The sequence below is a fragment of the Colius striatus genome, chromosome 18 (assembly GCF_028858725.1).
Source record: "Colius striatus isolate bColStr4 chromosome 18, bColStr4.1.hap1, whole genome shotgun sequence".
In the NCBI taxonomy this organism is placed as follows: Eukaryota; Metazoa; Chordata; class Aves; order Coliiformes; family Coliidae; genus Colius; species Colius striatus.
The window spans coordinates 4915070-4934336 of NC_084776.1; the positions used below are offsets into that span (position 1 = coordinate 4915070).

Consider the following 19267-nt stretch of genomic DNA (forward strand, 5'->3'; position numbering starts at 1 on the left):
CTGTTGCTCAGTCCTGAAGTTTCCTCAGCTGTTTGCACTGGATTTCTACAGGTGCCAAGTGTGCTGCTGTGGGTATGTTTGATACTTCTTTCCTTATAACCATAGAGAGTCATGCTCAGAACACAGCAGGACCTCAAAGGGCAGAGATAATCAGTCATCCATCTTAAGGAAAGGCTGGGGCCCAAGGTGTATTCAACCCTTAAGCCTTAAAGACTACAAACTCATCCTTCTAGGGGAGAGCCACTAATCTCTCAGCACTAAAGGCAAATGGCATTCCCATCACTTCTTGTTGCAGTTTTTCTGCTTCACAAAAAGGAGTTCCAATTGCACAGGGTCTAGAAGAGAATGTGACTTTCTAGCCTATTGTTAGGGCATCTATTTGTATAGAAACACGTGAATTCTAAGCCCAGCTTCAGTGCTTGTTTATGTGTACTTCAGATTAGTTCCTCAAAAAACAGTATTGGGAGTTATTTTATGCAATACTTTCAGTAGTTTATGTAATATTTTTCAGTAATAAATTTGGCATGGAAAAGTAAGAATGAACTAGTGGAACTGTTGATGGTGCAAGCATGGCAGGGAGGTTCTCTATCAACAGAGAGGACCAAACACTGCGCTGGGAGGACTAGAGAGGAATTGATGTAACAGGAATGGGGTGAAATTTAGGTCATGTATGTATGTGCTAACAGCAAGAATTTCCAATATAAAATGGTAAATGGAACTGATACTGGAGAAAAATCCAGACACACTGAAGAACCAGAGGATAATTACAGAATGTCAGTATTTCTGGTAGACACAGGAAAATAGTCTTTCATGCACAATACTGATGAGGCCATATCTGATGAAATGATGATCGAAAATAAGACTGACCAAATTTGATTTCTAACTCTTAGGACATTAAGTCAACTGCCAAAATAAAGAACATCTATTTCAGCCAAAGGCTTATTATTTTCAGCCAAAGGCTCATCCCTGTGTAGCTGTCTATGAATTCACGCAGCTAGAAACAAGGTAAGAGGTTCCTAGATATCAACAGCATAAGGCTCATAGCCTTCCAACAGCAAGAGCAGGAAACCAGCTGGGGTGAGGTGGAACTTGGCAAGTTTAATAATGATACCACCTGGCATGGCTGCCTGTATTAGGACTGGGCTTAGTGGCCCAAGAGGTCCTCTCTAGTGACAGTTCCCCTCAGATCCAGCTTGCTTGTCATTTCTGCTGAAATGATGATGTATTTGTAGGGAACACTAGCAAATGGGGAAAAAAAACCCACCAGTTTCTTCTATAAAGCAGCACAGCTCTTCCAGAACCCCCTGGCTGATTTGACTGGAGGACATGAGCCCTTGGCAGCATCTCCATCACTGGGGAGTTCTTAGTGACACACGGGGTGAAATCCTGGCCTCTGTAAAGCTGATGGAAGCTTTGCTATTAATTTCAGTGAGAACAGGATTTCACCCTGGAAAGGGAGTCAAAAGTACGTGCATGCTTTCAGAGACAGAGTGGCTGATTAAACACATCTGGTGCATGGCTCTCTTATCAATCATTGATAAAATAGTGCCTTTTAAATATAAACTTAGGGTAAGCTTAGCTGCAAAATTCAAACACGTGCTTTTACAAGACTTAAAAGCAAAATTTGTCTGCTTTTTGTCTGAAAGGAACAGAAATCATGGCAAAAAAATAACACACAGCCATACCCATCCACTCCCAACGTCTGTAGTATCTGGTGTTCCACTGAAATGTGTGATTAAAATAGAGAAAAGATAGCTAAAATATTTCTAGATACACATGAAACTTTATCCTTTAAAGTCGTCATCCAAAACGATGTTCCTCCTCATTTAATTCCTAAGCAGTTAAACACCAGTGAGGAGTTTGTCTGGATTTCAGCACGGACTGTCCGACCCCCACAGTGCCACTTCTGACATGCCAGCAGGGCTTGGTTCGTGCTGCGAGCCCTCTGTCCTCGCTGGCACGGGTCACGATGTGCTGGTATTGATGGACCGGACCCCCACATGCTGGTGTGCAGAAGGGCAGATAGGGCTGGAAAATAGGCCTCGTGGTTACCCTGACACAGGCAGGGCACGATGCCCAGCCTGACCACCCTGCACCAGGCGAAGCAGGAGACACGCACCTCCCCACCGTGCGCATCTCTGAAACGGGCATGTGAACCCTGCAGCGCCAGCACCGCCGGCCAAGGCAGGCGACATCGCGCAGGGCAGGGCAGCCTCCCTGCTCGCCCTGCCCAGTCGGGCCGCTGAAGGACAGCCTTCCTCCTGTCCGCCCTCCCAAATCAGACCGGGACCTTCCCCGGTGAGTGCCGCCCCGCCCGCGGCAGCTCCCGCCGCTGAATTTGCTCCGGCCCCTAATTGTTTCGCTCTCACCAAGAACTTTGTTTACAGTCCCTTGTGCAGAGAGCTGCATCTCTCTCTTAGGTTTGCTCCGGGCTAGTGTCCGCCGCAGTCCCGCCCGGCAGTCGGGAGGTAAGGTACGGCTTTCACGGCACGGCATACTAGACTATACTATAGCATGGGCTGGCAAGGCTCAGCTCAGCTTGGCACAGCTCGGCTCGGCTCTGCTCGCAGCCGCTGGACCCGCACGCCCAGCGCCCGCAGCCCGTCGCGGCGGCCGTGCCCGAACCGGCGCTCGGTACCCGCGGGCTCCGGCCCCGCCGCTGCCGCCGCGGCGCCCGCGAGCCGGCTCCAGCCCAGGGGTCGCTCGGGCGCTCCAGGGAGCCCCTCTCCGCTGCGGCTGGCGGGTCCTGAGGCGGTTCCCAGCACCGCTCCCTCCTGCGTGGCACAGGGCTTTCCCTGGGGCGAGGTGTTACAGTTAAAAGCTCCGGGATCTCCGCAGTGGGAGCCGCTCCCGGCGTTGCAGGTCGGTGCGTGCCTTGGCGGAGTTAAGCCCGTTCTTTACCGGGGGGCTGCATATCAACAAGGGTGCGTAAAGCTTTCGTGCCTATTCGTCTTTTCTCTCTTGCACAGTGCGGGGGGATAGGCGTGACACGTAGTGCTTTACCTCAGGTGCGTGTGGCGTTTTACAGACGTGTTTGAAAGTTTTACCATTTGCAGAGAACAAAATTTGTTTGCGGAGGGGTTTGGCTGGCTCCCATCCCTACCCTCCAGCTACGTCTGAAAAACGAAAAAGGTGTGAGAGTTTACATTTGGTAATTGTACCACCTAAAAACTTGGTGGTGGAAACTTGTCGGCATCCCGAGACTCAGGCAGTTGCCATGGGTGCAATGTGTTCTTCTCCCGCCCTTGTAGTTCAGGGTCTGATCCTGGAGGGTTTTAAGTATAAATTCTTGTTCTGTATTTCCAAGAGTGTTCACATGGGGAAGAGCTGTGGGACTGTGTGCAAGACTATCGTAGTGTGCTGAATTCCAAATGAACTCTGTCTCTCCTGCAGTACAGAAGGACTCCTTCCACAGTTTTCATAGTAACTTTAATGCAAAACCAAGTGTGAAACATGGGAATTTTACATAGGCAAAAAAGGGATGTCTGAAATATTATGTGAGATACAGAGAATTGGGTCCAGAGCCTGAAATCGGGAAACTTAAATATATCCCATTGGCTCTGAATAAGATGCAGGAAAGGGGAAAGAGTTGTACTGACTGAGAAATAGCAGCTCTTTGCACTTGCATAGGAGATTCAGTATGTGGGAAGCCTCCTGAGAGAGCACATTGAAATGATTCTGACTTAAAATATTGGAAGCTTAATGTATGGATTTCATGTGTTTCTGCTTCTCGGCCTTGTGGGGAGGGAGAGGAGAGAAAAAAATCTTCTCTATAAAAACTTGCTCTGTTTGCTTTTTTGATAAAAGACATGAATTTTTAAAAATGACCTAAAGTGCATGTAGTCAAGGACAAATACAAATAAATTACTGAGAGAGCAATTAATCTTTTCCAAGCATGATGCTAGCAGAGGGGCTACAGGGGCACAATTGCTTTTCAAATGAATGTATCCTGTAATATGAGTAGAAGTTGACTGCAAGCTAATTTCAGAGGCCTGTTTTTGTTTTAATGTAATCTAGATTATTTATCTAAAGTGGGGTTTTTTTCTGCCTTTGCCTCAAAACTTTTCAAAAACTTAAGCTAATTGCTTAGTAGTGTGCATAAGAATATAGTCTAAGAGACAAACATAGACAAAATAAAGAGACTTCTTTATTATTAGCTAACTCAAATTGGCAAAATATACTTTAGATGTGTCACAGGCTTGTTGCAAGGATCATTCAGAGAACAGCATCAGTTTGTGCCTGTAAATGTGTTTGTGAGATGTCAGCATGGTCTATGTAACTTAGAAAGAGAAAAAGCCGTTAAACTTTATAATTATATGAACTTATTAACATATCCTTGTCCCCACTTAAGACTTCTGCTTCAGTGTCAAAGTGATCTTCCTTAATCATAAACATATAGAAAGGGAATGCTGAATAACATTACCAACATAAATCTCTGCTGCTTTGTAAGTTTTATCCAGCTGCTTGGTGATTTCACAGCTGTTTTCTGCAGTGCAGAGCAATTTCCATCACTCTGCTTTCAGCAGTGGTGACACTGCTCTGCTGCACATTCTGCCTAGTCCATTTTTGAGTGATGAATCTTGTTTTAAAAAATCCAATTACAGAAATGAACAGTAGTGAAGAGAATTAGACTTATGTTTCTGGCGGTGAGTTCATGGATGCAGTTTGTCTTTGACTTCTGAGAAGTTTTTGGTATTATATTACTCAGGTTTTGTTATAGTATAATAGATTTTAAAGGTTTGGGTTTTTTTTAAGTGGGAAGCGTGTTGTTAGTGTCAATTTACAGCTAGGAGAAGCAAGGCACAGGGAGATGAAGTGATTTGCTCAAAGAAACTGGAGACACGGAGGAAGCAAAACCCCAGGTATTCTGAGTTGTGATTCACATAGGTGAAGTAGGGAGTAGAAATGAAAATAAATGAGATTTTCAACTACAGAAATTCAGATGCATTACCTTTTCCTGCCTAGCTTTTGCTAGGGGACTTGCCTGGATTGTGATACTCATCATCAAGACATCATATCATCCAAGGGAAATGTTATATAGGGCTAGAAATGGGTGGCTGCTGCCAAGAAAAGAAGCAGAAACCACTAGGAAAGTCAGAGAGAGAACATCTCCTGCTTCGATTAGGTTAGGAGCAGGAGTTAGCATGCAGCAGGAGCTTTTCCATGCAGGAGTTTTGTTCTTAAGAAGCTGATAAATGTCCAATAACTTTTCTTGTAGGAGACATCCATGCTAGAATATTGTCACCTCCATTTCATCATTCAGCAACATCTGATGCTTCAAAGCCTGGAGTGACTCTTACTGCTGCATAATTCTGCCTTGAATTGACATACGAGACATCTTAAGCAGTGTTCCTCTGTTTGCTGAGCCAAGCGATTTGCTACAATGGATTTCTCATGGATCTGGTAGGTATGCATGCTGATGGATTTCATGTCTTTTCAGTAAATCTCAATTTACACTTATTAGTGGATGAAACATTTCTCTTCCCTTTATCCAGTGGTAGCCACAGATTGCCACAGAAACGTGTTCTTCCTCCAAGTCAAAGTAGCTCTTTGAGACAGTATTTGTAGTATGATCAGTGAGAGAATGCTGGTGTTACTGGGTATCTTTGCCTAAATTTCTTACCCTGAAACTCGAACCAAGTCACCTGTTGGCATAAGTCAGAAGTGACTTTGCTGGCAATGAGGATCTAGTGCCCTGTTTTCTAGGGCTGAATACCTTTACTCACACTTCAAATGGGTTCTACTGTTTATATAACTTTCAGCGTTTCAGTAGAGGTTTGTTTATTTGTTTTATATGAATGCATGTCTGCTTACATCCTATTAGAGGCAAGAACCTTGCTCCTCAGAAGTCAACAGGTATTTTACCATTGACTAGATTTTGGTAGTTTAGGAGATTTGTTTAACAGTTCATGTTAGTTTTGACTATATAAATATATCTTCTACATAAATCTCTGCCCAAGACATCTAAGAGATTTAATGTTCCTTGAGGATGTATCTGAAGCAGAGGGACAAGGACTCTAGAGATAGGACTAAATATAATTTGATGGAATGTCTTTCAGAATAATCATGTTTATTATGAGCCCAGTCCTAAGCCTTTTTAAGTTATTGAGTTATTTCCCTATTTCTGTGACTGATAGAGTATTTTGACTATTAAATAGTTATTACAATGTATTTGGAACTAAGAGACCTTTCGTATAGAAAATAGTTATTTGTTTTCCTCCCTCAAATTTAATAAGAAATTATAGATCAAATTGGATATGGATAATGGTAAGATCAAAAAGAGGTTACATTTGGGGACTACAGTCTCCTGACGTGCTGAACTTCTGTAACATTTTGTGTAGCAACATAATGGCACCAATGTGAGTCTCACTGCCATGTCAGTCATTATTGAAAATGCAGAACTTGTGCTCAGACCCACATGAGGACAGATTGATGGTGCTCTAGAGCAACCCCATGGCTTTCCCAGGCTCTTTCAACTGATATAAAAGGCACTTTGTCATGCATTATGATTTGAGGACAAAGCAACAGAACCTAGGAGGACCTACGATATCTAAGGTGTCAACACAGATGTACTTGCTTTGTCTGATACGCACTGATCAGATCCCCCTCCTGCCCTTGGAGATATAAAGTACACAGAAACACATGGAATCACGGAATGGTTGTAGTTGGAGGATGCTTCTGAGTGTCACCTGGTCCACTCCCTGTTCCACTCAAGCAAAGTCACTGGAAAGAGTCTGCCCAGGACTGTCCAGATGGCTTTTGAATATCTGCAAGGATGGAGACTGCACAACCTCACTGGGCAGCCTGTTCTAGCACTCAGGCATCCTCACAGTAAAAAAGTGATTCCTGATGTTCAGGCAGAACCTCCTGTGTTTCATTTTGTGCCCTTGTGTGACTGTGTGTGCTCAGTGTGCACTTGGTTATGTTGTGTTCAGTGTTGTCATTAGGAGGAGGAAGGCTACTCTATCTTGTAGCTGTTGAACTCCTTGCAGGATTGAACCCTCAGGACAGATAACTATGTACAGCAAGACACAATATTGAGCTGAGCGCTTCCTTTAAGCAGTAGAACAAAGCCTTTGTGAAACCAGATCTGAACTTTCCTTCTCTCATTTGGGTTCAAGGAAACTCAGATACAAACTCTGACTAGGTACAGAGTATAGCCTGTTTGTGTATGTGTTTAAAAATAGTGAAATCCTCCTTCTTGCAAAACACACTGTCAGTTATATGAGGTACTGAGATACAAAACCAAGGGCTCTCCACAATGGACGATATATCTTAGCAACAAGGGTGGGAGTGGTGGGAAAGGAAAAGGAGAATACAAGTATCTGGCAATTAACTTCCTAGTCACAGATGTGAAGGTGATAAAAATGATAAAAGCATTACTGCATTGCCAGCACTCTTCCTTGTTCTCTGAGCTACATATCATGCTGCTCATAAGAGCAAAAGCTACACAGCCCATACCAGGGCGTGATGGGGGAGTCTTGTGAGCTACTGGCAGCAGGAAAAAACAGTGGTTCCCTAGTGTCCTAGTCTCTGTTGTATGTTTTGGGGTGCATTGGGTGTATGGCCTGATCCAAGGCAGCACAGCTATGGTAGCCCCAGCATTGTCAGAGGCTCAGTGCAGACTCCAGTGTGTCCCCGTGCCACCAGAGTCCCGGTGAGATGGCCCAAGTCTGGCATGGCAGCTGTAGCGGTGGAGGGCCACAGGCTCATCTTACCCTGATCAGGTGGACTGCAGTTATGCACTGGGCTCCTTCGAGCCAAAGGCTGTTCTGTCTTGTAATGCAGATGCAATAAAACTCTGTAGGACTGAGTGTCTGTACAATATGGAGGACAGCAACCCACAGTAACTAGGGTGAATGAATATAACTTTAACTCCCCCTCCCACACAGTACCATGGATGTGGTTTCATGGACTTATAAGGAACCTGCTACTTTTGCATTAAGCTAATTTATATGACAAGCTGACAGTCTGGCATTGATGTTGCTGTAACCATAGGTTCACCAGCTTTCAGCTGGCCTTTGCTGGGTGAAGGGAACTGTCTTCATCTTTGTTCCTCCCACACCCATACCTAGCTGTGACCTTTTGAATTTTTTCACAAAGTAGCACTTACGTTCAGAAAGGGTTCTCTGGTCAGTCTTGGTTTTTACTGAGCTAGTTCTTCCTTGTGCTACCGTGAGTGCATTGGAGCAGATCTGTGTACTTTGTGTGTATAGGTGTCAGTATAAAAAAACTGAAAAAGCAGGTGAGTAAGAGTAGAATTTTTAACCAAAACAACCTGTGGACTTGACCTCCTCATCAGAAGATGCAATGCCATTGAAATCTAAGTTACATCCAGAAATACTGACTTTAGGACATAACTTGATTTGTCCCACAACACTTCGTTCTTTCTAGCACTTACTCTCATGCCGATGACTACCATAAGAATTGATTCAGATCCTCCACAATCCATAGTGTTACAATTAAGCTTTTGCATAAATCCTTACAGGGACAAAGTGTACTTGTGTATGATTTTGAGTGGAATAGTTCTTTGTCACTCATTTGTAACATAATGGTAACATTTTTTCAGTTGAACTCATGTTCTTCTCTCTACAGTGCAATTTGTGCTCAGCAGAGCCTGCTTTAGCCTGAGAACTGACAAAGTCAAGACAATCAAGATGACAAACGAACCCATTAAAGAGATCCTGGGCGCACCAAAGCATCCTGATTCGGTAACCACGGAGAAGAGTAATAACAATGACTGTGTCATAACCACCATCCCTCTCGTCAGTGAATGCCAGCTGACTGCAGCAACAGGGGGAGCAGAACTCTCCTGTTACCGCTGCACCATTCCCTTCGGTGTGGTTATCCTCATAGCTGGCACTGTGGTCACTGCTGTGGCATACATCTTCAATTCCCACGGATCAATCATCTCAGTGTTTGGGTTAGTCCTGTTATCATCAGGACTCGTTTTGCTGGCTTCTAGTGCAGTGTGCTGGAAAATCAGGCAGCAAAACAAGAAAGCAAAGAGGCGGGAGAGTCAGACAGCACTTGTGGCAAATCAGAGAACCTTGTTTGGTTAAAGACAACCAAGAGGAGGCTGGACAGAAGACAGAACCTTTGTAAGTCAACTTGACTTTTTATCAATAGGAGAGATTGCAGGTTTTAATTTAACTTTGGAAATGAAAGGAAATGAAAATGGAATGGATTAATACTCTTAACAACTCTGCAAGTGCTCTTAGTATTTTCCTTACTGCAGACTTGTTAGTGATTCTTTCCAAGATGGAGGAAAAAACACTTTTCTTCACAGAAAACAGTGTGATCATAACTGCAATCATCATAACTGCAATCATCATAACTGCAATCATCATAACTGCATTCTCCAACATACTGATCATGTTGGAAATGGAACTTATGAGAACTAAGAAAATAATTCGAACTGACTTGAAATGCCAGAGATCTCCTTAAAATACACACTGTGACATTTGACCAAGGGAGAAGTCAAAGCATTTGAAGTGACTACAAGATTATGGCCAGATTGTCTGCGACTTGTAGCTCAAAACTAAAAACCAATGCAGCAGTAACAACCAAACACATTGCAGATTGCTCAATAAGCTGATTCTTGTATTTTGTGTAACTTTCCCCTCCCAATATCTGTGGTACTTTCCCCCTTTTTTAAACCAACTAATATTAATTTTGTGTTACTATTGAATAGAAATGAGTAGAAATGTGTAATTATATTGTCTAACCTAAATAACGAGGTATGATTATAGCTTAAAACGTGAGACATTTTTGTAAATTAAAGTGTTCAGGTTTAGCACTTTTGATTATTTTGCTATAAAATGAAAAAGTAAATTTCATTAAAATAATATTCAGTGCTGCTAAACCTTTAGAAAATCGTTTTTCATTGCTGTCAAGATAGCTTATATCTTCAACTTTGACTGCTTTGCGATTTTATTTTTGTAGAACACCTGTGACAATAACTGTGAATATATGTATTGCTGTAGAGTATGGATTTTGCTCTGAAAGCCCATCCCTCTTGTAGCTTGATTAACAACTCAATTACTGAAAAATTTAACAGTGAGTTCCACAGATACTTACTGGCATAGTCAGTTTTAGACACAACTATTAATAATTGCTTGTGGAAGCAATAGTGTTTGCTGAATGAGCTTTGGGATTACAAATCTTTATGAAAAGCAGGTGCCAGGTGTCCCTTGTATGTGTCTGAGATGTTTGGTTCTGTAACTCTTGTCTTCTAGAGATCTTCTAGCTTGTCTCAGGTACTGAATAATTGAGGACTGGTTCCAAATTGAAACAAACCAAAACATAGTTTCATCACCTTTACATTAAAGGACAAGTCATGCTGCACCAAGTCACAGACTTCCTCCTCAGAGTGTTGGAGGGTGTCAGAAGGCAGAGGGGCTGCATGGAGTCCTCATTCTTTATTGTTTTTTTTTTTTCCTCACCCTTACTTTCTCCAGACTCAAAAGGGCTGGATGTGGTTGTGCTTTCCACTGCTAGAGCAAGACCTATGCTAATGTGCCTGCTCTTTGCCCTGTGGAGCCTCTGTCTTCCAGGATGGCTGTGACAATGCCACTGCACAGCACACCTGCCCAACAGGTGCTGCAGGGCATAGCCTCCTGCAGGTCATCCCAGAGCCCACACTTCTGCTGAGGTCACTCAGGCATTCTGGCTTCCTTACTGCCTTTTCCTCTGCCCTCCATGGTTTAAGCTTGTTACATCCATAACTTATCCCAGGATTTGCAAAGTGCACTTTGTGTCTTAAGTAGAGCTAGCTGTATGTATGGGAGGGCATGTTTGGAGTCAGTATTTGCGTTGCCACACTCCGTGGTTACCAGACGCTATAATAAAATCACTTGCATCAGAGGAAAGCTGACAACACATTTTAGCACTTCCAGAGCTCTAACTTAATCACGGCAGGAAGCTTTCCTGCTGCTAGGAGAACATGTTGCGTCACCAGAACATCTGACACTGGTGTCTAATGTCAATCACTTTGCTTAAGGTCATTAAAAATATTAGGGTGTCCCCTTACGATGTACAGGTTTTGCATAAGTGACAATTCATGGGAAATGCATAGCATGATAAATAATGGAACAGGTGGACTAAAGTGGAGTCTTTCCTGTTTAAAATGAGAAAAGTGATTGACATTAGCAAAGCTGGATAAGCTAAATAGGGCTCTTTATTTTTTTTCCCCTGGGAACACAATAGTTTTTCTGACTCCTTCTTTCCCATCCCCATTTCTTTTTCCTCAGTGGAATTTTGCAGGCTGGCGAGGAGAGACTTGTAGGGCCTGTAGAGATGCAGTGATTTCCACTACACCTGTAGCATGATTCCCCCATGATTCCTAGGCTGAGCCCAGAGCAGAAGCAGCCTGTTGCCCTCTTCAGAAGTCTTTCCCATATGTGGGTCCTCACTTCACCATTGCTGTTGTAAGGGCAAGTTTGCATGTGGTGTGTGGAAGGAAAGTAGAAGTGCAAGATGAGTCTCTGCTCCAAGTCAAAACAAGAAGTCCAAACTCTGTGGAATGGAGGCAATGGGGTTTTGGGAGCAGTTTTTTAAGGAAGGATAGATAAGAATGAGTAAGACTCACTCTGCTACTGCATCCTGTCCCTTGTCTTCTTTGGGGACCTGGTCCTAGTGTCCTTCAGGAGGAAGCCAGAGGTTGGGAACAGTTTAGCCAGAGGCTTCATGCCATGGCAGATGTTTTCACGCTTCACTCCTAAATTGCCACATGGCCTTAGAAATCAGCACACCTTCACCATGATTTGTGCACACTGATTGTGGGACAACCTGATGCACCAGCATCTTTGCTGAATGATCGATGAGGATAACCAACACAAATCTCACTCTTATGTTTTTTTCTTCCTGCAAATCTACATATTACAGATATTTTCATTACTGTGTGTTCTCTCACTGCACCCTTTGTCTTGGTTCCAACACAGGAGCAATATATTCTTCTTAGCCATTAAAAACCTATCATGAGTATAGTGTGACAAGCTAAGCACCTTCATTTACCCAGAAACTGGTGATATTGTTAGACCTGAAATGTTTTTTACAAGGGTACATTTACATTACTTTTACAAGGGTCAGCTCCCTCAAACTGGTCACCTACAAACACCAACATTTCTGCTTTAGCTTTCAAGCCCCGTGACCCAGTCTAGATCGATTTGGGGTTTCGTGCCTGGGTGCTGGCTCATGCAATCCACCAAGTGTCTGATACAAAGCCATTTGGAACTCCACAGTTGCTGTTCGGTATTTCTCATGGGAATCTGAGAGACAAGTCAGCCTGGAGGATGCAACCCTGTAGAGATCACAATGACTTTCCAGTTCAGAAACACCTTCCCTTCTGGTGTGAAAAGGCTTTGAATGTGACAAATAGGATTTTGGTTCTGGGAGAGATTGGGTGGGAGCTGATGCAAATTTTATTGTCACAAATGCTTGTCTCTCCCTTCCTGAAAGCTCTGGCAGCATTGCACAAGCAAAATTGCCCTCACAAGGATAGAAAATTATCTAATAGGGGAATTGCGCTGGTGCACCGGGCAAATGTTACAGGGATTTTAAATAATAATTTCAAAACTTAAGCACAGGAAATTGTGTCTGTAACTACACCCTGTATTGCTATTGTACACAACTTCACTTGTAGCCTGGGACAGTATTTTAAAATAATAATCAGTTTGGTATGACAATGCTTAGGATTTGTTCAAGTCAAAACGCCTCATTTACGATTCCCCAGTCAGTTGGCGTGTCATGTTCTGTACGTGACTCTGGTTCTAATACCATCATTTGCCAGGGGTTTTTAAACCAAACAAAAAAAAAAGGAAAGAAAAAAAGAGAAAGAAAGGTTAGTTTCATGCACTTGTGTCAAGATTTAAGTTTCTCTGCCTTGGACACGCAGGAGAGCTCCAATTACCAAACAACAAATGTACAATATTACTGCAGCTCTACAGAACAGGAACCAGGCTCAGAGTATGAAATAAGCAAAGGCTTGAGAGTCTCATCAGGATCTGGAGGGTCAGGCCAAGAACAAACCCTCTGGAATATCCCATATTCTTGCCTCAGCTTTGCTTATCCAGAGCCAAAGTCCAGGGCTACCACTCCTTTAATATCCAAAGTGGAGGTTGTTTCATATTATTATCAGGTTTCACCTAATTTGTTTTTACAATGGGCTCCAAAATAAGAAGGGCAGAACAATACTGGCAGCCATCATTTTGCATATGTATTTCCAATACCTCTGATGCCTTTAGATTGTAGGATCTTTTAACTGTATCAGTATAAATCTTTGTCTATTACAAAGGTCTTCAATACATTACACTACATTAGCATATCAAGCATTGCAGTGTAAGATGTGAACAATTATATAAATCCTGGCAAAACTCTATGTGCAGACTAAATCTTAGAGGCTAAACCATGTGGGAGAACAATGGTCTTAAACTGCAGAATCAACTTGAATTTTTGGCTTTTATTCAGATTGTTGATGTCACTATTAACATGACAGAGGACCTAATCCTTCCTTTTGTGAGCAGCCAGTTGCAGCCCTATTGTCCTAACTCCTGCATCCAAAAAAATTTAGATTTGTGGCAAACATGGCATTTTTTAAAAAAACGCCTTTTTTTCTATTGATTGTTTTCACTTCTGAACTCTTCTGTGCTTTCTAGAATAAGAGAAAGAAACATTACACTTTAAAAGCAGCAAGGAAAAGAGGAGAGAAAGACAAACATTGGACACTGCATAAAGTCATGGAGGGACAGTAGAGCTTTACACAAATGCCTTGTTGAAAAACAGAGACTTTAAAAAATATGTAAGTCTTGTTTCTGATAGATCCTTGGCTGTATCTGCAGTTTCATTCTTATCAAATGTCTGAAGTCCCCAGGTAAAAATCAGGCTTAGATGTCATCTCATATATCTTCTCCTTTCTGTTTCCCAGGAACCAGTTAGCTGAGCAAAAGGCAGAAGTTTAATTTCTTACCATCTTTTGCTGTCTGACTGAAATGAAAATGGCACTTGGAGTTTGCAGAGGCAATGCCTGCTCCATTTTGTAAGTTAAAAGGCAGTCAGCCACAGTCTGCTCTTGAAGAGGTAGGCACTAAATAGAGGTAAAGTTTTTGTACTACAGCAAGAGATGTCGGTGAATAATCTATTAAAAAAAAAAAAGCAAATAACACCAGAGCAGCCCTTCACCACCTCTTCTCAGCCACATTCCCTTTCAATATGAAGGCCTAAGTTTGTGAATAGAGTTAACAGCTTTCCTGGAAAACTGGCCCATGACATTATTTCCTTGTGAACTCCATCCACCTGTCATGTTAGGGCTTGGTGCGACGCCAGCACTGGCAGGAAATAATAGGCAGCAGGATGCTGGTGTGTGTCGATGGCCCTGACCCTCCCATTCCTGAACATGAATAAGCTTCAAGCTCACAAGGCGTCACAGCAGCGCGGCTCCTGGGCCCACAGAAACCATGGGTGGGATGCACAGCCACTAAAATAACATCCAGCCTGCCCAGCCGGGCAACAGAGCTACATGGGAAGAGATGGTGTCACATTCACTCGCACTGCCTGCTGCTCATTGTTCTTTTGCCTGTGCTTTGGGTAGTACAATGGCTGCTTAACAAAGAGAAAAAAGCACAAAGTACTCCTGTATGTGAAGTAGCTGAGATTCCTCAAAGGAACAGAAAAGCTTCATTGAACAACTTTCACCACTTCTCTCAAGAGAAATGCACTAACAGCGGAACTGAAACTATTAGTTTGAAATGGTTTGGAGCTAGCTTTCTCCTGGTACAGCAGTGTTGTGTCTGGGAAAGGTAGTTCAATTCAGTATTTAACAGGACAAGTTCTTGGGAGATTAAATGGTGACTTAGGGGAGCCCAAATCATCCCTTAAATGAGACTTGGTTTCAGCTTAGGACATAGTGCAAACTGAGGTGTGCATTCCCCAAGAGTACTTCAGCAGTCTCTTGCTGATTTCAGCAGCTGGCATCCCCATCCTCCATATACAGTGGGCAGAGTGCAGAGAAGACAATAGGAAGACTTCTTAGTCCCACTTTTCTCTCTATCAGACCATATGACAAAGTCTTTATGTTCTCATCTGGTATATCTTCTCTGAGGTACTCAAAGAGTATCAACCTGGAATATTAGTCCTCTTGCTCCTCTTCTCAAAGCTGTTGGAAACAGCTGTGCTCCCCTTTCCATTTTGAAACCCAGAGTCACTAGTCCATTTTTTAGTGCATACAAGCTACATGTATGGGCAAATAGCCTGAGATTTGTACACTTGTAGATAAAAATGCACTCCTCCAAAGGAAGCTTCTTCCCAGGACTGATGGCCAGGAGCCAGAATAATTGCTGGAAGGGCTGAGCATGTTGGGGCTGCAGCAGAAATTAAAGTTTGTGAGCCAGTGCTCTCCACCTCCCCACTCCCTTTGCAGTCTGCTGGTTAAGAAATGTCTGATCCCACAAGCTAGCTCTGGCTTCTTGTGGTGAGACATCTGATCCTCTGAATCAAGCATTGAATGCTTTTCCTCATCTTCTATGTGATGGAAGAGCAATTCTATGTTGTGTATGACCAACTGTGTTGCCACTTGAATTTTGTTTTTAGCTGGAGACAATTTCATCCTTTGCCTACCAGCTGATGGTGCTTCAAAGAATGACCTCAGCTATCACACAAGCAAAGGCTTTGCAGCCTTCACTCTGGCTTGTAAAATACATTTCTAAAGAAACACCCTGATCTTTTAGCTTTTTCCCTATAAATAGGTTTCATAGGAAAGTCCAATGACTGGATCAATTGTTGCCTGATCTGGAACAAAAGTCTAATGAAATCCAGGCTTGAAGCAAACCATCCTGTCACCCCTTACCCTTTTTTGCCCAAAGGTGAAACTGCTGAAGTGAATAACGTCATCCCTGTGCAAAGGCCAGAAAGATGGCCAAGTTATTGCTAACGTTTCAGTCTTGTAAGATGAGTGATAAAGTGTAATAGGTCCATCACCTTCATTTGCCTTTTAAAAATGAAGGAAGCCCAACAACCTAGAAAACAAGTCTTTCTTCCATTGGCAAAATACTTCAGTTCCTCCATCACAGCAGCTGAGACATGGCAGGCAGCATAGCCTCAATTACACCAGCTCCAAGTATTGTGAAAGATGTAAACAATCGGTGTTGGGCAGAGTGTTCACATCATATTCACTGACTTCTTCAAGTTCTGCCCCACTATGTGCTGACATTACTGGGGCTAAGGTGCCTTTTCTGAGCAATCACCTCTTCCTCACCATAGCCTAGGCTGCTGGATCATGCCAGGCAGGAGTAGAGGGACTTATATCCAGTCAGAGAAGTGCAGTTGGACTGTAAGGTGTTCAATAGTAAAGACATCAATCCTGGAGTTCAAGATGAGTAAAACAAGAATCTGGGACAATCCATGAGCAGGTGTGTATTTTAATCATACTGATGTTAAAGCAGAGGTAAGTACTCCAGAGAAGGACTGAAGCACATTGACAAACAGCTTGGACAGTTGCTCATGCTGTACCTCTTCCCCAGCTAGGTATAGGGCTTGTTTTTATTTTGTGTAGAGAAGATGACAGTCAGGAGATCTGGGCTCCACAGAGTATTGCTGGACACCCTGGGCATCTGATGAATCACAGCATGTTGTTGCTAATGCCTTTCTGGCAGTGACTTTGTGGGACTTCAGGGGAACTGGTGGTTAGATCATTTCCCATGGGCTACTAATTGGGGACACGGTCAGATGGTATCAACTTTCACTCTGGTCTTTGGTCAAAATGGTCAATAAAAACCATTCCCCTGATGGTGGTGAAACCATTTGTGCTTCTGTTGAAGAATTAGTACTCAATCACCTTTGTAATACAAGTTCTTTCCAGTCAGAGCTGCAAAAGTTTAAAGCTGGGGCCAGAGCTGGCCGTTACTAAACAACATAACTGCATAGGAGTTGGCAGCCAGACGTTCCCCTACCGAGCAGGTTGTGTTCCACAACTGCCCAGGATCTCAGCACTTTTCCAAATCCTCCCTGTGTTTTTACAGAACCCAGATCTCTTAATCCATTAACTTTATGTGTATTTTCTGTTAGCTTCACACTGAGCTAGAGAGTGACCAGTAAGTCCCACCAATGTCTGTGCATGACAGAGTGCTAGGAGGAAACTGGAAGGAACTGGGACAGGCATGGCCCCATTTCCATTGCATGGGTGAGCGATAGCTTCCTGCTTGAGCCAGCCTTGGCGTATGGGTCCGGCAGTTCTCGTCGTCTCCTGTCTCCAGCGAGGGCTCAGCGCGGTGACATCGCTGAGTGCGACCCGCAGCCCGCACCGGCCCCGCGCAGGGCACAGCCCGCTCCAGCCCCACGGCGCCGCGCCTTTGGGATATTTCTGAGCGCCATCTACTGGGGTTTTCTGTGCTTTCTGGTTGTTTGCACACTAAGGGCACTGACGGTACACTCGTGCCTGCGTCGTACTCTGGGCTAAGAGGTGTGAAGGATTTCAAATTGAGAAGAATGAGAAAATAAGGCAACTGATAGGTATCTCTGCGGTGCTACAGGCAGCACTTTGCCATGTCTCTATGGCTCTGATATTCTTCAGCTTCCTACAGTGGAAGATTTCCAACTGTTTGAGTTAAAGCTGGTCAGAAACTCCCAAGTGAGTAGACTTCCACTGGAAAATGATGATCTGCTTCACTCAAAACTTTTCGTAGAAATGTAAGCATTCCATTGCTTATTCATTTAAGTTGTAATCATTGGATTATCACAATCAGTTCTCATTGGCATTGGTTTAAAAAAAAAAGAGAAAGAGAAAGCTGACACAGAACATTTTCATCTCACTGAAATAAAATGTTATACACATATATCAAAGCCCTAATCCATGCATGGACAAACTCCTGAGATTGAGATTTGCTTCCTGATTTGGAAAGGTAACAAAATGAGAACAATTCTGGACTTTTTCATGGATTGAAATTCCAGACTGTGAAGAGCTCTGATCCCTGAATTTTTATTTCTCTATGTTGATTTGTGAAAAAAAAAACAAACCAAACCTGACTTGGGAAACTCTTTCTCTGTGTTTCTGTCTGTACACACTGCTGATACCTTGCTAAACCCTAATTCTGCCGACATACTCAGTTCAGCACAGCAGACTGTTGGCAGTTTCAGTTTCCTGTAGCAGAAGCAAACCTTTTGTACTTTTTCCCTCTGGGCAATTTTCTTTTTCCCAGTGTTAGATGTGTGCGAGGTCTTTCCAGCTGGGAAATGCATGTTGCAGGCAGCGAGGCCAAGTGTACAAAGAGAAAGGAGTCTTGGTACAAGTTACGACACCGCCATCTGGCATATAGATTTGACGTCTCTGTGGCCTCCTTTGCTGGACAATGCTCTTGTCCCCAGAGTGAAGTCTTTGTTACACTCTGGAACTCTGCAAATGTGACTGGCATCAGCTCTACAGAGTCTTTTGAGAGAGTTCTTTTTGCACAGATCTGTCATTTAAAAGAGGTAAAATCTTCTCCTCAGGTCTTCTTTGCAACATGCTGTGAACTTCAGGTATTTGGGAAGCCAGCCCCTGTTGCAGAAAGCTATAGTCTGAACACAGGTCACCAGAGACCAAGTTGGGCTAAAGAATGGTTTGGAGCAAATGAGACAGAGAAATGTGGGGGAGAGAAGTAGTAGTCACAACTTGCTCTCTGAATAACTACTGCAACAAATGGCCAGTTTTTACCAGGGGTTAGAGGGCTGTTGTTCAGTTGACTGCTGTTAGTTCCTGATGTTGACACACCATCTGTGGGGGATGACTGCTATTTTCATCTCATTCAGCCACTCATTTTAGCTGCTTTGGGACAGACTGGCTGTGTAGGGATCATTTAATCACAGGGACAAGGCTAAGAATGAGCTGTGTAAAGGACGCACTACAAAGTCACTCTTAGAAATGATAGCAGGAGGATCATTCTATGGGCACAACACTACTTGGGGATTTACATTTAATTTCTAGATCTGCCCTTGTGTGATGCCCTTCCAGTCCTTGTGCTGGACCACAGCACAGATAGTGCTTTTTGTCCTCTCACTGGTGAGACCAGAGGCTCCCTGGAGCAAGGCTGTCTGCACACGTAGGTGCAGAGGGCACAGCACAGCTGTGAGCAGCCATCACCAGCACTCCAATACCCGTGCAGACCCAGCAGACCTGAAAGGTGTCCAGGAGGCCAGTCACTCAAAAGCCTGTGCAGAGCAAGTACTATGCTCAGGAGAAGAGAAGAAATCCTCATTTGCAACAGAGAGTTGTTACATGCCAGTAATTGATAAGGGTGAG

The 19267-nt window shown here is 43.5% G+C and overlaps 1 protein-coding gene across 5 annotated transcripts; it reads left to right on the forward strand.

Moving 5' to 3' along the window:
* On the forward strand, positions 1-11996 carry TMEM100 (transmembrane protein 100). 5 transcript variants are annotated; one of them, XM_062010574.1, is made up of 3 exons: positions 1-72; positions 5219-5407; positions 8596-11996. In XM_062010574.1, the coding sequence occupies exons 2-3, from the start codon at positions 5395-5397 to the stop codon at positions 9060-9062; spliced, it is 480 nt and encodes a 159-aa protein (XP_061866558.1). In that variant the 5' UTR covers positions 1-72; positions 5219-5394; the 3' UTR covers positions 9063-11996. The 5 variants fall into 5 exon arrangements, with proteins under 5 accessions (XP_061866558.1, XP_061866556.1, XP_061866555.1 ...); XM_062010572.1 differs by lacking the exon at positions 1-72 and adding an exon at positions 2305-2473; XM_062010571.1 differs by lacking the exon at positions 1-72 and adding an exon at positions 2305-2468.
* The last annotated feature ends 7271 nt before the right edge of the window (positions 11997-19267 follow it).